The following is a 26,685-nucleotide window of genomic DNA, read 5'->3' as shown; positions in this document are numbered from 1 at the left end:
ATGAGTGGTGACATGGAGAACATCGCTGTTTTAGTGTGAGCGTGACGTTTAGGGAATTGAAATTTAAGCATGAGCATGCTTAGGCATTTTATGCTTGGGGAATGATAAAAAAATTATTGTTTCAATATTTATTATATTAGAAAAGGGTGAGGCGATGTGTGGAAATTCAAAATAATTGAGTTGATTATTGCTAGTCGTATTCGCTGCTTTAAGAAAGTTTCAAATATTTATTTATTTATTTCATTTATCGATTGCGGACATTCAAAATCCTCATACTCATCAGTTGGGTATTTGCAACCTTCTTTTCTTCTTTCCTCCTTAGTAGAAATTGCAAAAGCTTAAACAAATAACTTCCTTGCACCATAAAATTTTCATTTTAATCAAGGCTTTTTACGCTTCATGCCTTATAAATAAGTAATTAAGCAACAAAACAAGTATCACAACTTCACTTACCCCATCGGGATTGAATTTGGGTGAGGCATGTGGTGCACAAAAATCCTGCAGCACATCCTGTAGCTTTCTCGTTGAATCTGCAAGTAAATAGGAAATAAAATACACATAATAAAATAATTCAATGTGTCAGCAAGAGTTTCAGAAAATTGTCAAAACTTGTAAATCGATTCATTTTAATCGAGTCAACCAATGTAAGCAACTGTTTATTAAGTAATTAAGCAATTACTTGTGTATGTATTTATTTGATTATTGCTTTTTGCTATTCACAACATATGTATGTATGCATGATGAATGAGCAGTCAAACCAAGTAACTAGAAATTATGGGGGAATTTCATTTTACCAGTTGTACTGCTTGTGCTTGGAAAATTTGTTTGCTTTTTGAAAGTAAATTATTGGAATATTGATGTGTAGTTTTATATGTATATGTTTTTATAAATTATTGGCGTAAACACCGCTTACCCGGTTATAGCCGAGTTTGCAACAGCGCGCCTGTCGTTCTTCCTTTTCCTTGTTTGCCGATAATTGGAGATTTCAAGGGTAGCCAGGTCTTTTTCCTCTTGATCTTTCCAACGGAGTGGAGAGTGTTCTTCTTCTGCTACCCCCGACGGGTGCTGTGGCGAATACTCTCAGAGCTGGAGTGTTCTCATCTATTCGGAGGACATGACCTGGCTTCAAGATATAATAGGTTGACTGCCTCAAAAATATAGTTTACAGCTTCTAGCTCATTTCCCTTTACATTCCTGCTAAAAACCAGCATATCTCTATTTCGTGTTATTCTCATTAACCTCCAGACCTATTTTAGCAGAATCACTCTCAATAACAACAAAAGCTTCGAAGACATCCTCCTAGACTTCTTTTCGTGACGAAGTTGAAGATGTCACAAGATATGGATTCGCCTCTGTTAGGAGAGGTCCGTATCTCCCTTTCTGGCGCTGCTATAATGCGGCATACAGATGATCCCAGAATGGCTATTGAAAGCTGGCTCTTAATCGTCGAAGAGATAGCGGTTGTCGATTTCATATTCTCGGGTCATTCAATGGTATCAACCTCTAAAAAACTGGGTATAGGGAGGGGTCCAAACAGGGTCATTCGGGATCCTCCTGTAATTGCAACTTGACCACTGCATGTCTGGACTAGGAAAAGTCGCTGCAGAAGAGGTGCAGTGAGCCATTTGCCATGCAGAAGTGGCTGTTACGTATATTACGGTAGCATTTTAGAGCAGCTACTTTAAGTGGCGGAGGTGAGCGTTCAATTCGACCGCAGAGCGGCGATATTAGCTCGTAAACTCTGCGCTTAAAGTTAGTGAAGGAGTGTATGTCCTCACTGGAGAACGATCAAGATACTTCATTACTAGACTCGATTGAGAGCCCAGTCGATGAGTTAGTAAGACGGTTCAGCCGTTCTCAATGGAACGAGTTAGATCTCCGTTATCATCTTGCGTTCTAGCACTGGACGAAACATGACTGGCGTTATAAACTATCCAAGTGGGATCCTTATTAGAATTGACCATTGAACCTAATCTAAACCAACAGATCTGTTAACAGCACCTCTTAGATTCATAGGGATTCATGACAAGCTCTCAACGACCGATTGTTGTTATCTGGAACGGAATCGGGGTTCTTAATCTTATATCACCTCTTAGTAAAAGCATCGCTTTGAAAGACCAGCCACTATTTCAAAGCTTCAATGAGGTCTAATCATCGATTTGCATCACTACTAATGGGTTGTCACATCAGTTATAGTAATTCTTATTTTCGTACAAGTTCAAAACAAACAAGAAGATGTCTTCTTTGCTTCGATAATGGAAAAAATATTTATGTATCAACACTATGGATTTCTTTCGAAACTTTGGGCAACTACTTGGAATAAGCTTACAGTCACTTTAGTTCTAATGGAAAGCAGCATTAGCGGAAATTTGCTAAATTAAAAATACACAGGCACTCATTCATCTTATACTGATAATTTAAAGGCGACTTGCCTGCATTCACCATGTAATGCAATCCAATTTATCTTGAGTACATTTTGGTGTTTAACGCTGCCCAATGAGCCATCATTTGCCAGCGCCGCCCCCCTTACACATGCAAATAAATAAGAAAAGTTTACGCCATCCACCATTTCTATTCATTTTTCATCGCATTTTATTTTATTTCTTCGCTTTTTTTACTTCTTTCACATATATTTTTCACCCTCGTTTCCCACTCATTTAAGTGGCACAGCAACATTTGCTTCCTTTTTCCATTAGTTAATTGTATCCTGTTTGTTGCAACTCAATACAGCGTTCACATACATATACATACGTACATGCATATACTACATATGTACAGCCATATTATAGTGTATAGTAGTTCATGCCTGGGTGTGTGTGTGTGTGTTGTAGGCGATTAGTTAGGTGTCGCCAGTCAGTCAGCTCGACAGCAGTCTACCAAATTGTAAGATGACCTGTGTAGACCAGAGCGGAAAATAAGTTCCTTTTTTGCCTCGCTTTCTATAAATACTTCTCAATGGCGAATGAATGAACTGTTTGTGCACAAAATTGCGAAAAATGTGTGGGCGTCAATATCCGCTTACATATACACATACATACATACGCTGTAATGTAAAGCGCGTCGAGGCGTTGGTCTATATTTCGTAAGGTATTTAAGAGAGTAGAATTTGTATATGTTTGAGACTTATTTTTATATATAAGCATATATATGTTTATCAGCATGCAAATCTACATATGTGATATCAACTCAATTATGTATGAAACCTTAGTATGTACGTGCTACATATGACACTGTTTTGTTGATAAATTTATGCATGAAAATGTCATGTGACTGCAAATGACAGGTCCAAGTATACGCAGTTGCCACCTTGACCATAATTTATGCATGCATCCGGTTTTGATGCACTCAAGGTATTTTTAGTTGAGTATTATTTAAGTAGATGTGTAGCTCTTGATAAACATAGAATAATCATGATAAATTACATTTTTTCATACTTTTGGTCCTGTGAAATTCCTTTGCTTGTAACTTCCGACAAACCTATATTAAAGACACACTAATTATATCCATTTGCTCGGTTTCCCATTCTTTTTTTGAACATCTTGGGTGGTATAGAAATGATTTAGCTAAGTATCTGATTGCTAAAGAATCTTTGCTCTTGAAATAAAGTCACAAGAAAGAAGTCAGGGTAAACCAAGTATGCACTTCTTGGTGGTTCTTCATTTTCACTGCTTTTTGACAAACTGTGAGCTTTACTGAAGAATCACCAGGTAATAAGATATTGCGCCGAAAAATTCAAGTGTTGGTTATTTAGATATGTAAGTAATAATTTCGAGAAACACTAAAAAAATCACACATACAAAAAAGTTTTAACAATTATGAGCTTTAAAACCACATCAATCCTGCATCATAATACTGTTTTTGAAATCACATGTATCTTTGTTAAAACAATTTCAGTTGCATTGTTCAGTTAGTAATTAGTTATTTCGAAGTCGAGATAACAAGCTCTCAAATCCCACATCACACTAAACCGAACTTTCGTTGAATATAAGTATCTTGTGATATCATAAGATCACATCATATTGCGTTATGTCGACTATACTCGCATTTGATTGCTCTGTTTGTAATGGAAACAAATTTTAAAGATGTCCTATGTTCTCATTTTGAGTTTATATATTGCGTTCCACAGTTATACATTTGTAGACATGGAGTTCACAGTTTAATGGTGTTTTGGGGGATGGTACTCTATCATTTCGAACGGCGGAGGAATGGTTTCGACAATTCAGAGCGGGTGAAAACGACACCATGGATAAGCCAGCCGGCGGAAGACCTGTGCTGACGAATACCGATCAAATCATGGAAAACATCGAGTTAGATCGGCATGTGGCATTTCGTGACATCGCCCAGAAGATGGGAGTTAGTCACTAAACCATTTTAAACTATCTGCAGAAGACTGGATACACAAAACAGCTTGATGTTGATATGCCGCATGATTCGACGCAAAAAACCGAATCAACGCCTGCGATATGCTGCTGAAACGGAACGAACTGGACCCATTTTTAAAGTGGATGGTGACTGGCGACGAAAAATGGATCACATACGACAATATTAAGCTAAAATGGACGTGTTCGATGGCCGGTGAATCGTTCCTAACAGTGTCCAAGCCGGGATTGACGGCCAGGAAGCCAGGAAGGTTCTGCTGTGTGTTTGGTGGGATTGGAAGGAAATCATTTACTATGAGCTGCTCCCATATTGCCAGACGCTTAATTCTACCATGTAATGCAAACAACTGGACCGCTTGAAGCAGGCGATCGACCAGAAGCATCCAGAATTGGCCAACAGGAAGGTTGTAGTGTTCCACCAGGACAACAACAAACCACACACTTCGTTGTTGACTCGTAAGAAGATACAAGAACTCGAATGGGAGGTTTTATCGCATAGCCCGGACTAAGCACCAAGTGATTACCACCTGTTCCTGTCATAGCGAATGCCCTTGTTGGTGTAAAGTTGAACTAAAAAGAGGTTTGTGAAAGTGGCTGTCCGAGTTCTTCGCAGATAAGGAGGGTGGCTTCTACGAGGGGGGTATTATGAAGTTGCCGTCCAGATGGAAACAGATTATCGAACGAAACGGCGCATATTTGAACTAAATCCGATCACTGTAACACATTTTATAAAGCATTGAATAAAGAGCAAAAAGAGCGGAAGGGAGATACGTATTTGGCAACCTACTTATTGTAGCTTATCAGTGTGGCTTCAGGCCTGGAAAATCAACAACTGACTAGATATTCACTATTCGCCAAATTTTGGAACGACACACAACACCTCTTCGTCGATTTTGAAGCTGCTTTTGACAGCACGAAGAGGAGCTGCCTTTATGTCGCAATGTCTGATTTTGGTATCCCCGAAAAACTAATGCGGCTGTGTAACTGACGTTGTTCAATACCAAAAGCTTCGTCAGGATCCGAAAGGACTACTCTGAGCCATTCAATATCAAACGAGATTTCAGACAAGGCGACTGCCTACCGTGCGGCTTCTTCAATCTACTCCTCGACAAAATAATATAAATGGTGCGATCTTCTTCAAGAGTGTACAACAGCTGGCGTACGCCGATGCAGTGATATCATTGGATTGGACCAAGAAGCGAAACAAATGGGTCTGGTAGTGAACAAGGGCAAGGCGAAACATCTCCTGTCATAAAACAAACAGTCGTTGCATTCGCGACCTGGTTCCCACGTCACTATTGACGGTCATAACTTTGAAGTCGTCGATAATTTCGTCTATCTTGGAACTAGCAACAACGTCAGCCTCGATGATCTGTACAAAATATGCGACGGCATTGACATAGTTCAGCGAATTATGAGACAGCGGCCTCACTCGCTATTTGTTTTCGAAATTCTTTAAGAAACTGATTCCATTTATTCTTTTTAATCATAGAATAGGCAAATTTAATCAAGCTACAAATATTTGCCTCTGTTTTATATTTTTTAATTTAAAATTGATTTGGTTTGTTTTCTTTTTCTTTTCAGTGTTGCAGCAAATTATCTGATATCAAACATTTTTGCCGCAAATCTTTCAATAAATGGTAAGTTTGAAATTACTATGCATTCTATAAAGTGTAAATTTGTAATACGACTTAATAATACTACATACTGTATGTAAATGGTGACTGCTTGAACCATGCAAGTCAATTTTATTCGCAATTAATAATATTAAAGCAAATGAAAATTCAAAAGTGATGAATTTATAGTTCAGAAAAACACAGTTTTTCCAACGGCTGAACTGCTGTTAGTTTGACCCATGAATTGTAAGCTTTGCTGATTAGAGCAACAAAATTTTAATAAATTAATTTAATAAAATGCTCAGCTGGGCATTAACACCGACAAATTGTGCATAAATTAATTCCATTAAAATGCCTGCCTATGAACGAATATACATATGTGTATAAAAGTATAGTATTAGAAAGTATATACCAGTATTGAGTAGATATATGTATATAAAAAATCACAGTAGTCAATGTGTATATAAAAAATCAGCATTTGCAGACAGAAGAAGAAAAGTTAAAGCTTGATATTGAAAATTCTACGAAAATCTTTTCAAGACCGGAGCATGACGGAAACTGACAAAAAGTTATGACGTTCCAAAATGTTTGCTCGAGCTATTGCTTATAGGGAGCATGCATTTCTTTTTCTTTGCCCAACGATTGTAATTTGCCCAATCCATTAACATTTGGCAACACATGTTGAAAAACACCGTCAACAAACTGAGCATTTTTCAAAACCGAGATTTAAAGTTCCTCGACACACACCACCTCTTCGTCGATTTCTTTGAAATATGTTGAAATCTTTTTCTGAACAACACGAAAAGCTCCGTCAGGATCGGGAAGGACCTCTGTTCGATAATGACGACTTCTTCAACTGGAGAAAATTTAAAATGTTAAAGACGACGATAGTATTTGACAGATGGGTCATGTTGACAGTCGAAGAGAGACTGTTGACAGTAGAGGATCTCAGCATATAATAATTCACTGGAAATCCAACGCGATTATCCACATTTCGGTTAATAAAGTCCTCTTCGACGAACAAAGCAAAACTCTATAATGAAATGAATCGAAACCGAAAAAGTTTTACAAGATTCTCTGCCATGGCACTCCGAAAAAGCCATGGACCCAGCAGTGTTTGAAGATGGTCATGTTGACATGAGAGAGATAGTAGAGGATCTCAATATTAATTACGAATCGATTCTCCACATTTCGGTTAATATTTTGGGTATGAAATGAATCGAAACCGAAAAATACAAGATTCTCTGATGGCACTAAAATCCATCCCAGCCGAGGCCTATAAGAAATGTGTGGTTACGTTGACCCGACTTTTGTAAGAGCGGCTAGTATGGAAAATTGCATTAATCCGCAGCATGCATGTATTGGCTCAAGAATATAATTGCATTTGGTTAATTTTTTTCATGTCCGGGTCAAATTTGATCATGCCTATAGTTCTACTTCTCACAAATTATCATTATCACTGACTATCTAGTAAAATCATTTGTACTTTGAATTTTTCCGAATTATTAGGAAGTCCTTACTTTTACATTCGGTGAGAGTAGTAGAGCTTTCATCAAAATCCTTAAAAGGACTGTGATCAGCCAGTAAAGCAACTACATATGTATATGCTATAGTGACTCGATCTGTACAATTTCATGGGAGTTTGCTGTCTTAGGTAATCTGGTGAAGTTTTCTAGTCAAATGCAAAAACTCTCCCTACATAGGTTCCCTTTTATATTTCGGTATTTGTCTGCAATCTGGCAACTCACAATTTTATTGTGAGGTTTGACATTTTAGTTGTTATACATACTCAGAACATTTTGACATATTAGCGGTATTTGTGTTGTTTACAGTAACTTAAAATATTCTTCTCCACCAAATATTGAATTTATATCGCAAAAACTTGTTTACTACTTTTGACTTGGATTAACTCGGCAACAATACATCGATGAACTTAATTCAACTTTTGACGATGAAGTTCTATCGGAGACCTGTGTTTATCTAAGGTATGGTGAATCCAATCGAGGCCGTAGATCAGTACAAAACAAATTTCGTAAAATTCATTCAAAATCAGTTGTTGGTCCGGAAAACAAAATTTTTGAATTTGGAACCCACACAAATTGTCAATCGCTGAAAAACAGGCTCGTATCGATTGTTCTAAAGAAAAAAAAAACGAAAACGGTGCTTAGAAACATGTCTATGGCATCATAAAATATAATGATTCGTGGATTTATGATCGTATGAGCCCGAAAGAAAATATCAGACGACTGCATGTGTGTTTCAAAATGATCCGAATCCAACAAAAAGTTGTTCGAGCACGACGCACTTCCAAGTAAATGGTTTTCTGTTTTTTTTATTTAACTGGGTTCAACGTTTTTCTTCACCTAAATAGAAGGTTGTTCAGAACGCATGTTTTGAAGATACCTCAATCAGAGTGCCAAAAGTGCTTCGATAATTGGTTCAAACGCATGCAAAAGTATTTAGATCTTAATGGAAAATATTTCAGAAAACAATAAAGCGACCTACATGCCAGCTCTTCATTCTGAACGTTGAGTTTGTATGGCAGATATATGCTATATAGTTCCGATATTGGCCGTTTCGAAAATGGAGCGGATTCTTGGTGAGAAAAGAACGGGTGCAAAATTTCAGATCGATTACTCAAAAACTGAGGGAATAGTTCGCATATACTGGTATACAGTAGGCGTACGGACCGATAGACATGGCTACATCGACTCAGCTTGTCACGCGATCAGTATATACATATATACAAATGTATTTTATAGGGTTGCTGATGTTTCCGTTTGGGTGTTACAATCTTCGTGGCAGACTTAATTTAACCCTGTTCAGGCTATAAAAATGCCTGAATAAGGCTGCCACTTATTTTTTTAGATATTTAAAGCGCTCAACAATTTAAAATATTGCATTTCAACAATTTTAAAAATACGATGCATTAATTTACATAAACAGCGTTGCCACATCGATAAATTTTAATTATGTACATGAAATTTATTAAATCATTTAAATTAATTGACGACACCAGGGACCACCGACGACTACTTGAATACCTACAACATGTAATTATGCGCATATACATATGTATGTATATATGCATATGTACATATGTATAAGTAGATGTTTATGTCGTAAATGCATATCCATTATTTAAATGGCATTAAGTGAGACCGCATTGTGGCCACAAGTGGATGCTTGGCCAATGACAAATACAAATGCCATTGACAGCGATAACGTAAAACAACAGCAATAAAAAGCATGACATGCTCAACGTCATGCACCATGAGAGTCGTCATCATTAGCATCAGCAACAGAAACATCTGCAATAACAACAACAACAACACAAGAGCAGTGGTAACAACAAATCGCCAACGTGTGACACTCAACGCTTCGACCAGCTGCCAAAAGCATGCCAAATTTGCGGGTTAAAGGAGCTGTAATAAGTACAACAGCAACAACAACAACATAACGACAATTGAAAGAAATGACAGCAGCTGCACCGGCAATGATGCTACAACAAAATGTGTGCATTGCATGCAACTGAAACATGAATGGGGACATAATGTTGAAAGTGTGAAGATGCACTCTTGCACACACACATACATATATAACAACCTGTGTATGTGTGTCTGTGCTGACCACATTTGTATGCATTTGTCGGTCATTGCGTTGTTGGTGCATTCTTCACAGAGCAATTAAAATGATCGCCAATCAACTTGAAACCACATGCAACAACAACACAACTACACTAGGAGTACAACAATAATTGTTCGTAGCTGCTTGCATTTGTGTGTGTGAGTGGGTGAGCAGTGTGTCATTCAAAAATGGTTTGTATTCGGCAACGCTTGAGGTGACGTACACGGAGAAGGGCGTTTAGGGTCCCCATTCTAAATCTGGCAGTTTCAAAAGAATCTAGCTGAAAGAAATTAGTAAGGAAGCACTAGTTTCGGGTGGAACGGAATATAAACAAAACAAGTTAACCTTTCACAGTTGCATTTTTTATAGAAAAAATGGATAATTCGTTTTCCTTGCAAATCTCATTGACATATGTACATATGCTTTTTAAATAGGTGGCTACTCTTTTAGAAACTTTTTTTTACTGTTAGTACCGTTAAACTTAATAAAATTGATACAGAAGTTGTATTTTCCCATTTTCATTTGTATTTGTTAACAGGTGGCAACACTTAAAAAAATTAGAATTCTTAAAATTTTGAATGTGGTGTTCAAATTGTAGCATATTGCGTCTTTTTGAATGCCTTTCAGTTTCATTTCGAATTCAGGTACTAATTAAAGAAGCAGGTGGCAACTTTCAACAAACTTTTTAACTTATAGCTCTCTTAAGCTTCTTCAGTTTATTTCAAAAGGAGGTGCTTCTGAGTATTATAAATTATTTTAATATAAAAATTTTTAACAGGTGGCAACACTTAAAAAAATGGTATACCTAAAATATTTATTGTAGTGCTCAAATTGTAATATGTTGAAATTTGAATAAATTTTCTTTTAAAAATTTTTAACAGGTGGCAACATTTTTAAAAGTTAGTATTCCTAAAATATTCAATATGGTGCATAAATTCTTTGGATAAGTTTCAAGAAAGATAGACAGAATAGTTTACTCGCCCGATTTTTAATATTCTGACTATTCTCCTCATCATGGAGCTCATGCTCCAAGTTACCTTTTTCCGATGATTAATTTTCAACCAAGTATCAAACCGTCGGTTATAAAAATCCTAAAACAAAGACTGTATAGCTTTGATGTCACAATGAACACCCTTGAAAGCATCCACACACTTCAGCAGTCCAACTGCTAACCGTCAGCTCTTTGGTTAAACACTCAATCATCATTCAGTCAGGGAGACGCACCGTCAACGAGTTTAACTGTCAGCTTCTCAGCCAAACACACAGCACTTTTCGTCGGACATCCAGTCATTTAGTCATTCATTTGAAACTCAGCAAACTGACAACGCTTGAGAGCACCAAACTTCCCCACCTGCTCTCTCCCTCTCACATCACCTCTAGCTAGCTAGCTAGCTGGAGATAGAGCTCCTTTTGAGCGGATTAACTTTGTCGTGTTGCTGACGTGACGATTTTGATTGAGTTTTGTTGTTCTTGCACTGTTTGCTGTTGCAGTTACGCTTAGTAGTTGTTTTTGTCGCCTTTGCCGTACCTCCAGCATAACTGTCATTGTCACTAATGTCGCCAACGCCACTTCGGTGAGCACGCTTGTCGCTATTCTTGTTTGTTTGGATGTAAGCCTTGAGTGCGGTTGGTGTTTTCAAACTTTCAGAAGTGCTTTGATTGCTTCGTTCAGTTTTGTTTAATGTTGCTTTTGTTGTCACTCTTCCTGGGCGTTAATATTGCCCTCAGGCAGGTTGTAGCACTGCGTGCTTCTCAAATGCGGGTAGCAAATTTTGAATTTGTCTGAAATGCAATTTGTACTGTGTAAGAAGGCGGTCTAATGTAGAACGACTAATTGACATTTGTTGGGTTCGAAGACCCCTGGGTATTTCGGTTGTTAGCATCGGTTTTGCGACATATGTTGAGGTAAGTTCAGTATGGAAAAGAGTAGAATTGAAATCATTTCAGGCGATTTTTTTGTTGTAGAAAAGAAAAAGAGGTTCAAGATTCTTAACGTTGGCCATACCCAAACTAATTCCCAATTCCAGTGTAAGTTAGGAAGAAACGAAGCCTTTCCAAAATATATGAGTTTAAGGAAAAATTTTAACCAGTACACCTGTGGATTATTGGCGAAGCCTTTCGTAAACAACGAGAGAAAATTGATGAAGAATCTTTAAACAGTACACGATTGGACGTAGGGTTGTTAGTCACCCAAAATATGTTTCATTGAACAAGGCTTGCTTAAAAGCTTCTAGACGATGAATCGACATACATTTGTCCCTAGATTTTAAACTCGGTTTAAAACGCAATTGAAGAAACTTTTTTTTAGACAAAGTTGAGTATTCTTGATGGGAGCTGAACTTGGTTTTTGTTCGGTTCATGTGTAATAAGTATTAGTTATGTTAGGTCAGGTTACCTTAGGTTAGGTTAAGAGATCGTTTATAGCAATGTGGTACCTAAAACTCAAATTAATTGGTCATAAGACCCTTACAAATCGACAAAGAACTTCAGCAAATTTTATTAAGACAGGTCATATGAGTTTCCGGTATTCTTCTGGTTCAACCTCAGCCTTGAAAAGGCTGAAAAATGGGAGAGAAAGTGGCTAGATGTTTCCACTTCAACTTCTTCCATATAACTTTGACAACTTGCGTCCGACATTGACAATGTCCAGTAAAAGCTACTACGATTGTGGCACGATGAACTTTGCTAGGAGCAAGACCTCGGGGTCTTGTGTTCTAATCAAGAATCTCGAAGCCCCACAGAAGCTGGTCGATGACCAACGATTGCTAACGCACGCGAGGATCAAAGGCGAGAACGCAAACAGAGAGATGTGAGCAGGGCAAGGATGCCATATCTTGCTTCCTAATCGGATTTACGGTTTCCAGCCATTCCGCATTGAACGGGCACCCAATGTGTGCACGAAGACCGTTGAGAGTCGCTTCGGCGCTCTTCGCAATGACTTATTGACATCGCTTCACTCTATGGGCTCTGAAAAAGTTCCAAGAAGATCCGACGTTTTCGTGCCAAATTTTGTCCTGCGATGAGGCTCATTTCTGGCTCAATGGGTATGCAAACGAGCAAAATTGCCTCAAAAGAGACGAAGAGACACCTAAAGAGATTCAAGGGTTGCCATGTTATCCAAAAAAAACAACGGTTTGGTGTGGTTTGTGGGCCTCTAAAATTATCGGTTCATAATTTTTCTAAAATGCCGATGACCATGATAACCGACTATTTAATGCCTATTCTAATGAAGCTCGAGATCTTGGCGACATTTGGTGTCACTTCCCATATACCGCATCAATCCATGGATTTATTAAGAGAACACTTCTGAGAGCAGATATTTCACGTTTATGGCCGGTCGATTTAAATATATTATAAAAAAAGAAAAATACGAAAATAAATGTTCTGCTTGGATCAAATTCAGTGAGTGCGCTCTATTGACCCGCCAACATGCAGACGTTCTATTTCAGTTGCGCATACTAGCTATGCTATATACTAACTATGTGGGCGTGAGTACAGGGCTTTGCAACATTTTGCACAGCACTCTTGCCAGTGAAAGTAAATTTAGAAAATATAAACAAAATAAAAAATGTATAAAAATTCCAAAAAATAAATGCATTATAGATTTTAGATACTCGAACAGTCGAAGAGTGCACTTGTAAATGCTTGTGCGTCTCTATGTGTGTGAGGTTATGCGAAAACTTTCCACCACCCAACTCAAGCGTCGAAAGATTTTTACGAGTGCAAATGCAAACAAATTGCTGTTGACATTTATGTGATGCGATTTATTTTTAGTTTTAGTTCTGATTTTGATTTTGCCGTTTTGTCATTTTGCCGCCGCGTTGCACGATGACGACAGTGATGATGCCACTGCAGCTCTGATAGTAGGCGTGTATGAGCGAGCAGACGCCTAGCAAATGAACGACTTCATCAAGTGCATTTTCCGTTGGTCGCGCATATTTAGTGCGTTAAAACGATGATTGCCATCAATGTGGCATGAGTACATCGGCCAGTGGACATCAGTGGTTTGCAAGTGACATTCGCGTTGATTTCGGCGGATTTTTCAAATGCCCCAGCGGCGCACTGATAAGTGGCAACAAAAAGTGCAATACGATTTTTTCTTTTTACTTTTCGCTAGAAGAGTGGGGTACCCTGTAGGAAAATTTTTGAAGTAAAAATTGTTGAGGAAATTTAATTACTTCGTAGCAACTCGGACTGATGTATGGAACCACTTTGAGGATTTTACGTCGAGATCTTAAATTGAAAGCGTACAAAACACAGGTTGTGCAAGAACTGAAGCCGCTTTACCTTCCCAAGCGACATCGCTTAGCTCTATGGGCTCTTGAAAAGTTCCAAGAAGATCCGACGTTGTCGAGCCAAATTTTATTCAACGATTAGGCCCATTTCTGGCTCAATGGATATGTAAACAAGCAAAATTGCCTCATTTGGGACGAAGAGCCACCTGAAAAGATTTAAGAGCTGCCATTTCATCCCGAAAGAAAAACGGTTTGGTATAGAATGGGGTCCGGTGGAGTGATTGGTCCATTCTTCTTCAAAAATTATTGGGGTGGTGTCATGATAACCGACTATTTGATGCCTGAAATTGAAGCTAGTGATCTCGGCGACATTTGGTTTCAACAAAACGGTGCCATTTCCCACACATCGCATCAATCAATTTTATTCATTAGAGAACACTTCGGTGGCCAGCATGATCGTTTAATATCACACTGTTAGAGTTTTGCTGGAGGAAAAGGGAAGTCTAAAGTCTATACGGACAATCTTGCTTGTATTCAGGGCTTGGAACAAAACATCATGCGTGTCATTTGCCAGTTAGCAGTTGAAATGCTCGAATGAAAATTGGACTCAATGAATGGACCATCTGAGACGTAGCCGTCGCCTTAAAAAAATAAATGCAAAATCATTCGAATGATAACAAACATTTGAAGTTTTTGTAGAAAGCAGAGAATCTCAAAATGAATCACCCTTTCTATTACCCATCAAAATGTGTCCTAATGATTTTCTAGAGAAAACTTTATGTTCGAAAATTAATCTAAGCCACGAATTGCAGACTTTTTCCCCTTTAGATATATTCTTCCACTACTTTCAGATTTCCTACAAGGCCCTTTTGACTTTTCGTTGCATATTCTCACTTTCACATACTCGTTATTTTGCCTTCGTCTCAGTTTGTGCGTCATAGTACTCATTCAAAATTTTGAGCTGACTAAAAATAGCATCACACAGACTCTATATATGCACATCTATATTTATGCTTTTAAAATTTTTTTCTATTTGGTAGTTTGAAAACTGCATAAACTTGTGATGAGACAGTTTGACGCTGTTGAACTGTAAATTCGATATGCGCTTGGTTGGAAAAAGTCGGCAAATTTGGTCAATAAATTTGTGGAAAATTGAATACCGAAATAAAATATTAAAAAAGTACAGCTTCAAGCGCTCTTCTGAAATACACTTTTTTGTTTCTCCTATATTCACATGAATAGTTTTTAAAAGTTTGCGATTTAGATGGAAGTTTCAAGTAATTTTGTAACATATACCATATATTCCATACATGATTTTTTTAAGTAAATAAGAATACATTTTCTACATAAAAGTATTATGATAATTTGCAAGGAGAGTATATCTGTTCAAAAGCAAACGATTCGGTAATAATACTTATAAACACATCTATGTAAGATGATTTCGAAAATAAAATTGCAAGCAATGGAGTTAATCAGGTCACTATTTTCCATATATCCACACAATTAATGTGCGAATACAACTAATTTGTATAATTAATTATTTACTTGAAAATAGTTTTTATGAAAATACTAGAAAGAAAACAATTTTTAACCGTAGTGTGAACACAAAGTCAGTTCACTATTGATTTGATTGAAATTGGAATAACATTTTCAGTAATTCCGGAAGCACTAAGCATTACATCAAACCACTAAGGAAGCGCTAAGTTCGGGTGCAACCGAACAACTTATACTCTTGCAACTTGCAGAAGTCAAAGTCAGGGAAATACCTTAAGTTGTAAAAAGTCAGCTAGAGGATCGGAATCTAAGTAATTCTATGTATACACATACTCTATTTAACTCATAGCCTAACCGACATATTTGGCATAAGGTTTTTTTAAAACAAGAAAAAAAAACGATAACTTCGGCTGCACGAAGCTGATATACGCTTCACACGTGCATTTCTTTTACTAACTATGTGTCCAGTTTGTATGGAAGCTAAATGATATAGATGGTAGTCCATGCCAAATTTCGTGAAGCCATTGATTCCGATCGTTCGGTTTGTATGCCAGCTATATGCTATAGTCGACCGACCTGAACAATTTCTTCGGAGATTACATTTTTGTCTTAGAAAATAGGCTGTATCAAATTTCGTGAATATATCTTGTCAAATGTATGGCAGCTATATGTTATAGTGGTCCGATATCGGCGGTTCCGACAATTTAACAGCTTCTTGAAGAGAAAATGACGTTTGCAAAATTTCAAACCGATATCTATTTTTCCCAATACCACCTACTATTAATATGTGCCACATAATAAAAAAATGTACCCTGTGTTTCATTAAGATACCTCACATATAATCACTAATCATATGGACCAAATTAAATCCTGATGTTCGAAAATGCTGTTATTAGTTATATGGGGATAAGTCAAGTTTTCTCAAAATTCCATTTATATAAGGCACAAAGATATACTGTTATGAGTGCAACATGTCCCGTAATTTTCATTGAGATAATTCACACATTCCCCGATATTATATTTCTGATACTCAGACACACCATTGTCAGGAAAACATTATCCTTGAATATCAATTATATGCATATGTATCTCACGCATTGACCGAAAATTGCGGTAAAAAATCAACTATAGATACTAAGGTACACATATTCGGTATCTAGGACTTGAACAGTTTTGGTTTATAATTTAGAATTGTGCTATATGGGAAGTAGGCGTGGTTATTGTCCGATTTCACCCGTTTTAATACTGTGACATAGGAAAATTAGCAGGCTGACACGTACTTAAGGGTATAAAATTATATTTAATTCTCGGCGGTTATTCTTTATGGATTATTTTTGGAGAATTGCTTTTGAGCGTTTATTTGGTAAGTGATAATATACCATCCAGCTTTTTTATACTTTTGCAATATGTTTCTGCACAGTATTATAGTGTTTTTTTGGTGGTATCTGCTAAAATTAACCGTGCTAGATATTGAGCATAGATATTTGTATATATATATATATATATATATAATCGGTCAAGATGTTGAGATAAACTCGGCCAATGCGACGCCATTTCCGGCGATCCCTCGGAAAAAAGATGCGCCCTCATTGATAGTATAACTCCTTACAGGATCATCTAAAGTGAAAAAATACAAGTTTTAGTTAAAACCTTAACTTAGAACTTGGACGGATGAAAAAAACTGAAAATTGGATTTTTGGCTGACATTTTTATAAAAAAATGAAAATTTCCATGAAAATTTTGTCTGAAATTGTTGTAATCGAAAAAAATCCTTCGTCCCAGTCTTTAAGAATTTTATCTCAAAGACTTGTGTAAAATTTCATGGAGATCGGTTCAGTAGTTCTCGAGAAATCTTGCCAACTGACTTCAGCTACACAGTTTCGAGAAAAACACGTTTAAGGACGTCGCACTTAGTCTAGCTAGCCTCAAGCGCACAAGTTTGCGAGGCTGTATTTCCGAAACTGTTACTCGGATCAAAATGAAAATTTAGGAAAATATTTTGGAGGTGTTATAGAAGTTAATAAAATAATAAACCCGTAATCCCATGTAACCTGGTCAAAAATTTGTACTATGGTTTTCGGTTTTAGAAACCCAAAATTAGCAAACAAACAAAAAAAAAACATTTCAACACCACGGTCGCAAAATAATTATACAGTAGTGTAAATGTAGAATTTTTTGTTTATGTATAACCTTTTAGCAAACTCTTAATAATGATTTTACTATTTGCTAGAACATGTGTTCCTATAAACTTTTTGACCATCCACTTTGCTATATCCAAATTTCTAATTCTAAGCAAGAACTTTAACAATTTCAACAGCCAACTTTGAAAATCAAGGCCAAAATAATTATTCTAATGTCTTAAGCGAAACAAATAAATCCTTTCTTAGAGACAAAATTAAAAAGTCACAGGAATATATTAAATCTACGCGCGCTGCAAGACTGTCAATTAAAATTTATTTGAAATCCTTTCACACCAAAGCCGTTACTCTCAGGCGCACAATTAAACGGCTGTACTAATTGATCAAAATCCATAGCCGTAGGTAAATCTCTCTGCACCATCTCCACTCAATTGATATATTTTTTACGCCGGCTTCATTGTAATTCACTGCATTTACTTCATGCGCGCACGGCAACTGCAATGACGACGCGTAAGGCAAAAAGTGTGGGATAAAATAGAATGAAAGGTGTCAATTAGTGCAACACTCGGGGTCATTCATTTGCCAGCACGGGCGCAAGAAGACAAAATGCGCCTTCTGGCACAGCAGCGATAAGCGAAAGTGCATAAAAGATGGAGAGAAACGCGCGCGATAGTTTTAACAATAGAATATTTATTTAAGTATTTCCTGCGATGGCGGCAATCGAGCGGCCACAACGACATTTAAAGCATGACCGAGTGCTTTACTCTAACACCCTGATGGTGCAAAAGCACAGAAGTTCATTTATGGGTTTGTGTGTGTGTGTTAGTGCACTGTACGCGCACTTCGAATACCTGTTGGCTTGCGCCTGTAGCATACACTAAGGCGCATTGGCGTCAGCGCGCTTTATTGGTTGGCAACAGTTAGCGGAAGTTTACCGTAGTAGCCGCAGCGGCACAACCGCACACCCGCTGCACGGCGCTGAGTCAACAAGACAGTGTTAATGCTCCTCTCACCACTGTCCTGCCACCGATTGGCGCGCATGTTGCAGGTGATGCACACTGTTGCATGAAATTTTCATTGCTTGCCTTTCTGCTTTGCGCTTTGTTTATTTATTTTCGCTTGCACTGCCACTGTTATTATTGCCAGGCGCTACTCAATGCTCCCAAGGACACTTTGGTGTACGACACATCCACTCTCTGTGTGTGTGTGTGTGTGGGTGTTATTAGGTGCGTTGTATGTCTTGCAGCGCTGCAATAACTGTCACAAACAGCTGTGCTTGTCCATTGCGCTTCGTCTACGCTTCTTCGCTCGTGTCTGACAAGGCGCTGTTTTCTTTGCGCTTTTATTTGTTTTTTTTTTTTCATTTCTCGTCATATTGGCCATTGTGATTCACTGCGGCTTGACAATGCTTAAGGCGACTACAATGTCATTGCCGGAGGTGTCTTTAAGAATACTATCATATATATAGTTGTTGTTGTTATATCGCGGATTTGCTAAATATAGCTTCTTTTAATTGGATAAATTGTTTGGCTCGTCATTTTTATATAGTATGGAGACATGAGTAATGGGCATTACAGGAAAATTAATACAAAATTTGAAAGTAAAAGATTTCTTTGTATGTGAAAAACAATAAATTTTTATTCCGGAGAAGTTCTTTGAAGGAATTTTTTCAGGACTTTAAAAGTTTTATAGTTTTTAGTTTCTTTTTTCCTTTCGTATGCTCATTTACTTGACAATAAGTTCACGGAGCTATTAATCAGGACACTTAATTGTGGTTTTCTCTAAGCTTATATGTTCCGTTCAACCTGCTATAGTAACAAAATCGTCATTGTGGTAAAGGTACTTCAATATCTCGTGAGAATTCGGACTTTAGTTTTCAAATGGTTAATGGTTTGACTTCTAGTACATCAGAGAGAGAGAAAGAGGAAGAGAGAGTCATGAAGTTGTAGATTGCTTCCATGGGAATGGTGTCTGGTGACTGTCGGTCTGTCCGTGCATCCGTCCGTCCGTCCGTCCATGCAAGCTCTAACTGGAATAAAAATTGAGATATCTTGATGAAACTTGTTGCACATGTTCCTGCGCAAAAAATGTACGAGTTCGTAGATGAGTCTAATCGGACCACTGTCACGCCCACAAATCGCCATTAACCGAAAAATTGTAAAGTGCTATAATTAAGCACTAAATTAAGATTTTAAACTCTTATTTGGCACAGAGGATCTCAGTGGCAAGGAGCACCTATCGGCAAAAAATTTTGAAAAAGTGGGAGTGACCGCGCCCTAATAATTCTACAGTTAATATCTCCACTTATAAGCCACTGAAGCCACAACAACAAATTTGCTAATGGGATGTACCTACCGAAAGTATGAAAATGGATTAAATTGAAGGATAACCCCCCTCACTCACCATACAACGATACCGTTAAAAAACTACAAAAAGCGCGAAAAATCAATAACGAAATACTCCAGAGGTATTAAATCTTACTCCCAAGATGGTATAAGAAGCTGTTAGTGGAGCCGGGATCAAAATTGCACGATGGGCGTGGCACCGCCCACTTTTAGGGGGATTCACATATCTCGAGATCCGCCCTATCGATTTCAACAAAAATTTGGTATGTGGAATTCCACTAAAATTTCTGTGTTTTAATGTGAAAATGAGTGAAATCGGTCTAGAGTCACGCCTACTTCCCATATAACACAATTTTAAATTTCATATGATTCTTTAACTTTCCGATATACAAACCAAGAATGAATTAATATAACGGGATGCAACTTTTCACGAATAACGTCTTTAGAGTATGCTACCTATGATCAAACATTTTTCAAACAAAAATGTTCAAGTCCCTTGGTACCGAATTTGTGGACCTCAATATCTATAGTTGACTTTTGACCGAAAATATCACTCAATGTATAGAGTATAAGTTAAAATTCAGAGAGACAGAGGACGCGTTTATGGTATACAGACAGACAGATGGACACTGCTCGTTACGTTTATTATTTATAAACATATACATGTTATAGGGTAAGCGATGGCTCCTTCTGGGTATTACAAACTTTGTGGCAAACTTAATATACCCTACTTAAGATATAACTATTCCAAATTCCATAATCGTACCATAGTTTTTATGTGAACATCTTTTCCCAGTAATAAAATAGCCTGATAGCCCATATAAAAGGTTGTCAAAAAAGTCTTGCGGTATTTTCGTAAGTGAATCGAACGATAATTGGCTTGAAAGAACGTAGTTCAAAGTTTTATTCGTCGCATTCGAAAAATCGGGTCATGCTATAGTTTTGGAAAGCTCAGCGCTAACACGTGTTTGATTGATTGTCGTTTCTTTTAAGTCGTTCGTGAGTTAGAAAGAGAAAATACGGCATATTTTACAGTACTACGATAAAGGCAAAAATGCATCTCAAGCCGCCAATAAAATTTGTGCAGTTTATGGACCCGATACAGTTTCTATTTCCACCGCACAACGATGGTTTCAACGTTTTCGTTCTGGTGTAGAGGTGGTCGAAGTTGCGCCATGCTCCGGAAGGCCTGTCGTCGAAAATTGCGATAAAATCGCTGACTTGGTCGAAAGAGACCGGCATAGTAACAGCCGTAGCATCGGTCAAGAGCTGGGCATGAGTCACCAAAAATTCATTTCAATTTCAATAAAAAAATTCAATAAAAATACCGCAAGACTTTGTCAAAGATAGACACCAGCAAAGTGAAAATACGTCATGTTTTAAAGTTTTTTTTTTCGATAAAACAAAACGCAACACAAGCGACTGAAAATGCGAATAATGTTTAGTGGTATGGTACTGTAAAAGCCAATCATGAGCAATTTTGATCTCATCGATTCCGTTCTGGTAATTTAATGATGCATCTATCACGCTCTGAAACGCCAATTATCGAAAATATTGAAATTGTCGTACCATTGCTCCGATTGCTCAGGAACAAAAAGTAATAAAAAAAAAACTCAAAGCTGGATTTCCATCCGCGACTGGCTGCTGAATCGCAATAGAATCAATCCAGTCCTCAAAACGATGGTTTCTTTTGATGAAAAGTGAGAAACTTACAACAACGTCAACTTAAGATGGCCGTGGTCAAATCACTGTGATCTGGCACAAATGATGGCCAAGCTCAAACTGCCGGTGAAGGTTTTGCTAGTTGTTTTCTGAGTCTTAGAGGTGATTATCGACAAAGAACTAAGACCAAACTCTTAATTTGAGCATGTACTATCTACACGTGGCCGCAATTTTATCAAAAGCACAAGCCTACGTGTGCTACAAAGACTGCAAAGACGGTCGATAGATCGTTGAAGACATGCCTCGTTCAGGACAAAGTTCGATATTAAAAAAGTGGAGGATATGCTGCTTGAAAATTGTCCGGCAAGTTTTAGAGAGAACTACATTTATTGCGAGTCTATTCGAATGATTTTGATGGATATTTTGGATACGAAACGCGTTCTTGCTCGACTTGTCCTGATAAAGCTGAGTTTTTTCTTCAAAGAGAGTAGGATTGTGATTGGATTCAAAGCCAAGAATGCATTGAATACCATTGATCAACTACCGTATTCACCAGATTTGGCTCCGTGTAAACGTTTCTTTTTTTCAATCGATCGAAAAGATACAACAAAATTTGCTGAAGGAGCTTAAGGTTATCCCAAAAAGTGCTTATTAAAAGTGGCTCAATGAAATATTGATGAATTATTAAATATTTTGCGTTTTATTTACAACTTCCGGGTACTTTTTTGTCACAATATATGTACAATATATTTGTAATAAAAGTTCAAAATGTATAGTATTAAAAGTGTTAGCAATATGTCCAATACATATGTATACCAAAGTCAACTAAATTATTCACTTACATGATGCCAATTCCTGCAGCTGTTGAAACTCGCGCGGCGACAGTTTGTCCCATTTATGTGATGTGGCGGTCATTGTGCCTGTAAATATGCAAAGAAAAAACAGAAGTTTTTTATTAGAACTAACAAGACAGCAGATACAGATGCGTAAAGACAAATGCGAGTGAGATAATTTCACTGAAAGTATTCACTGATTTATGACCAACTTATTAAAGGCCAACAAATGAAGCTGGCAAATATACAGCCAGAAGTAAAGGAAGGCGAAAGTCTACAAAATGAAAATTATACACTACACACATACATATAAACAAATGGAGACATAACAAGCAACTAACCTAGTGACAGCTGCTTGTCACATCATTTATCACGCCGCAAGTAATTGCGGCAAATTACAGTGTGTCAAAAGTGTTGAACATAGTCGAGTCGAGTTGAGTTGCGTTGAGTTGAGTGGCCAAGTAAGGCATCAGCTAAGCTGGTAATTGAAGTTTGCCTCTTGACTCTGTCACACACACACACACACACACATATACGCAAACAAATGCACAGAAAATGAAGTAAGCGAGTCGAGAATTGTGACAAATGTGAAATGTTGACGCTATTGGCGCCGCACTGTCAATAAGTGACGTTGGCAAGTGTCCCCTGCAACTACAAACACACACATGTATGTATGTGTGTGGTTTGTTAGTCAGTGACACACCGGAAGGCAAGTAGGCAGCCAGTCCGCAGCTGCAGTGTCACTCAAAACAGCCACAAAGTATGCATTGCTAATGACCAAAGGGAAATGAGACACAGCCAACACATACACACACATACACATACAGCCATCCTTACACACCCATTTTCTTATGTTCGTTTCCATTAAAGCAGCAGCAGTACACACACATGCGCTTTTACTTGTCAATTGTATTAGTGCTTGTTTACGGATGCTCCAAGGAATACCAACAACATGCTACATAGAGATGACAGCGTCATTTGTTGGCATTATGCCAGCAGCTATGCCAACACCGTTTCGCGTACTCAATTAAAATTGTCAACATTGTCATTATTGACGTTAAGCCGCCTAATGCTATGCTTTCAATTTGTGCAGTTGACTTTATGCTATAAAAACCCGTTGCCTGTGTTGGTATGCTGTACATATACATACTATACATTAGTTGTGTGTTGGTGAGTGTGGTGCAAGTGAGTGGTCGGCTAGCTTATACGAAGTACTAGTTACTGAACTGGTTACGTACTAGTTACGAACATTTTTAAAAAGTCCGTAATTAATTGTAACTAGTTAAGCAACTTGAAAAAAAGACTGCATTTTACATACTAGTTACCTAAGTGGTTAGTAAGTAGTTACGAACTAGTTACTCCAAATTATAAAAATTAGGTAATTAATTGTGTAAAACATATTTGTAACTAGGTATGCTACTTAAAAAATGCATGCTACACACTAGTTACAAAACTAGTTCCCAACTAGTTCTTTGAAATTTTACAAAGTACTTACTGAACTGTTTAAAACATATATATAATTAATAACGGCACTTGGAAAAACTGCTTGGTTACAAACTAGTTGTTAAACTAGACAAAATGTATTAAAAGCTTACTCCAATCGAAACAAAACTCCGCAAAGACCTTCAGCCTATTGATTTGAAATTTGTTTAAATTTCCATAAAATAGCGGCATTATGCTTGGAAGTTATGACATCATACGCAAAATTATTTATTTTGCTAAAGCTAACACTAGGTGGCGCTGCTTAACAATTTTGTATTTTTTGTGGCTTTTCAAAAAAAAGGAGTTGGGGTTATTAATGAGGAATAATGAAATATTTAATGATGGCAGCTCACCTTAGAGAATAATTTAGCTTTAAAATTAATAAAATTTATTAATACCATTTTTATGAACTTTTAACTATAAAATGGTGATATTTTAAAAGCTTCTTATTTCTCAAAGGCATTTTTTTATCCGAATTTACGATTATATAACCTTGTCGTGCTAGCGTAGCTCTAATCAATAAAGGACTAGTTTGTGAGCAGTACCATTAACCGATTTTTAATCCAGGTCTTTTATTATGTGCGCTTTTGTGGCTTTTTTTGCTGTTTTGTTGTCGTGACGAAGAGCAAACCTGAAGATATTCAAGAGCTGCAATTTCATTCAGAGAAAATAACGATTTGTGAGCCGGTAGAATCATCGGTTCATATTTATTCAAAAATGGTGCCCGTAAAAATGTAACTGTAAATAGCGACCGTAATCGCGCCATGATAACCAACTGTTTGATGCCTGAAATTAAGCTCTTGATCTCGGTGATTTTTGGTTTCAACAAGATGGCGCCACTTCCCAGACATCGCATCAATCAATGGATTTATTTACAGAACACTCCGGTGAGCAGATAATTTCACGTTTTGAAGCGCTCGATGGGCCTTCAAGATCATGGAATATCACACTGTTTGCCTTTTTGCTATGGGGATATGTAAAGTCTAAGGTCTATGCAGCTAATCCTGCTTAGATTCAGACCTTGGAACAAAACATCATGCGTGTCATCTGCAAGTTACCAGTTGAAATATTTGAACAAGTCACCGAAAATTGGACTCAACGAATGGGTCATCTGAGACCTAGTCGTGGCCAACATTTGAAAGAGATAGTCTTCAAAAAATAAAGCCAAATAATGTTCTTTCGAATGATAATAAACATTCGCCCATAAATTTGAAGTTTCTGTGTTTTTTCTTTAAACAAGTGGAGAGCCTCGAAAGGATCACCTTTTATAAGGCAAATGTTGTATATCTTGGTTGACATTTTTGTAGATACATAAAGATCTTGGTTTCCAGGAAACAATGAAAACACATCAAGCTTGAAGTATGAAGTTTTTGGTTTTTAATAAGTTTATGAATAGGGTCTACTAAGTTTGTCACAAAGTTTGTAACATCCCGAAGAAAACTTCTCAGACCTTATCTGTCGGCACGATTATATACGCGATCCTTCAGTTTTTGAGTTACTGGCTTAGAATGTTGCACATTTTCTTCTCCCTCCAAGAAGCTGCAGATTTGTCGGAACTTATATCGGATCACTATATGATACATAGTTGCAAACAAACTGATCGATGAAAATCAAGTCAGAATGTGGCAACCTTTTTTACTTGAGAAAATATTTTCACTAATATTAGTAAAGATTATTTTCTAAGAGAACGCTATAATCTCCGTAAAAATTTTTCTCGAAAAATATAGAAAGAATTATGGTTTCAAAGTCAAGTCCTGAAACCTTTTTTTCATTGTTTTATGAAATTTGACGTTATGCCCAAAATAAGAATGCAATAACTCTACAATCGCAAATGTTCCTGTATGTAAACTTTTTAATTTCATGATTTTGACGAAATTTCGCATGAATTATTGTTCCAGGCAACATTAACATCTGTGAATATATGATTTGGATGATTTGTTTGGAAAACTATTTTATTGGGCAGTCAAAAAAGTCTTTCCGTATTTCTAATCAAACTTCAGCTTATTTTTTTATATTTATTCTAATAAATAAATAAACAAATATGTACCATTCTTGTCGACCCCTTTTTTGACAATAATCCCAAAAATATTCCACAGTGTAATCGAAATCGAAATGAAGTTTAAGCGAAACCATTGTTTCGTCAATCTGATACAGCATAGTCTGTAAACCATAAATTTCAAGTTTGCATTCTTACTTTTTTATTGATTTCATTATTTTACTCATTTTTCTGATTTGTTCAACATACCCTGAATTGAATTTTTATTAAAGGGTTTAGTCAGATGTTTGAAAAAATGAGAATTTTCAGAATTTTTTTTGCTATTAAATTGTGTTATTTTACAAAAGTAGTAATATGACATTATTATAGAATGTGTTGACTTGAAGTCACGAAAATTTCAAAAAAAAAATTTTATTTCCCAAGTCATAGTTGTTTGAGTTGACCCAGTTCCAAGAAAAGGTATTTGCGGTGACAACCATAAGTCCTTGGAGATTCATAAATTTTATAAATAGATAAAATCGGGCCTGATCGAAGGATTTCTTTAGTAAAATATATTTCAAAAATTAACAACATGGCGGCCTTAGGAAATTTTTGTCTAAATTTTTGGGAAAAAATTGATTTTAAAAAATCGAAATTTTTGGGAAAACAAAAAATCCTTCGATCAGGCCCGAGTTTATTATGTATTCTAAAGGCTGTATGAATTTAATTAAAATCTACTGAGCGGTTTTCGAGTTACAGTTGTCATCAGTGCAAAAAACATAGTTTTGAGAAAACCGAGTTTAAAGTTTCACACTAGCACTCTCACTTTGTTATTTGACAATGTCAAAAATAATTATCGGATCCGTGGAATTTCCAGAGAATATTTTTAAGATATTATA

General features: G+C 36.9%; 1 protein-coding gene across 1 annotated transcript in view; it reads right to left on the bottom strand.

Annotated features, from left to right (window-relative positions):
- LOC126756798 (diacylglycerol kinase 1) overlaps positions 1-26,685 on the bottom strand; it is a 197,720-nt gene that overhangs the window by 96,886 nt on the left and 74,149 nt on the right. The window contains exons 3-4 of the mRNA XM_050470188.1: positions 22,339-22,416; positions 454-530 (exon numbers count right to left, since the gene is read on the bottom strand). Of these exons, the coding sequence (XP_050326145.1) occupies positions 454-530; positions 22,339-22,411 (150 nt within the window). The 5' untranslated portion in view covers positions 22,412-22,416. The remainder of the gene's footprint in view (positions 1-453; positions 531-22,338; positions 22,417-26,685) is intronic.

Source organism: Bactrocera neohumeralis, chromosome 4 (assembly GCF_024586455.1).
Source record: "Bactrocera neohumeralis isolate Rockhampton chromosome 4, APGP_CSIRO_Bneo_wtdbg2-racon-allhic-juicebox.fasta_v2, whole genome shotgun sequence".
NCBI classification, from domain to species: Eukaryota; Metazoa; Arthropoda; class Insecta; order Diptera; family Tephritidae; genus Bactrocera; species Bactrocera neohumeralis.
Note: the sequence above shows the minus strand (reverse complement) of the source record. Positions and strands in the feature narration are given on the sequence as shown.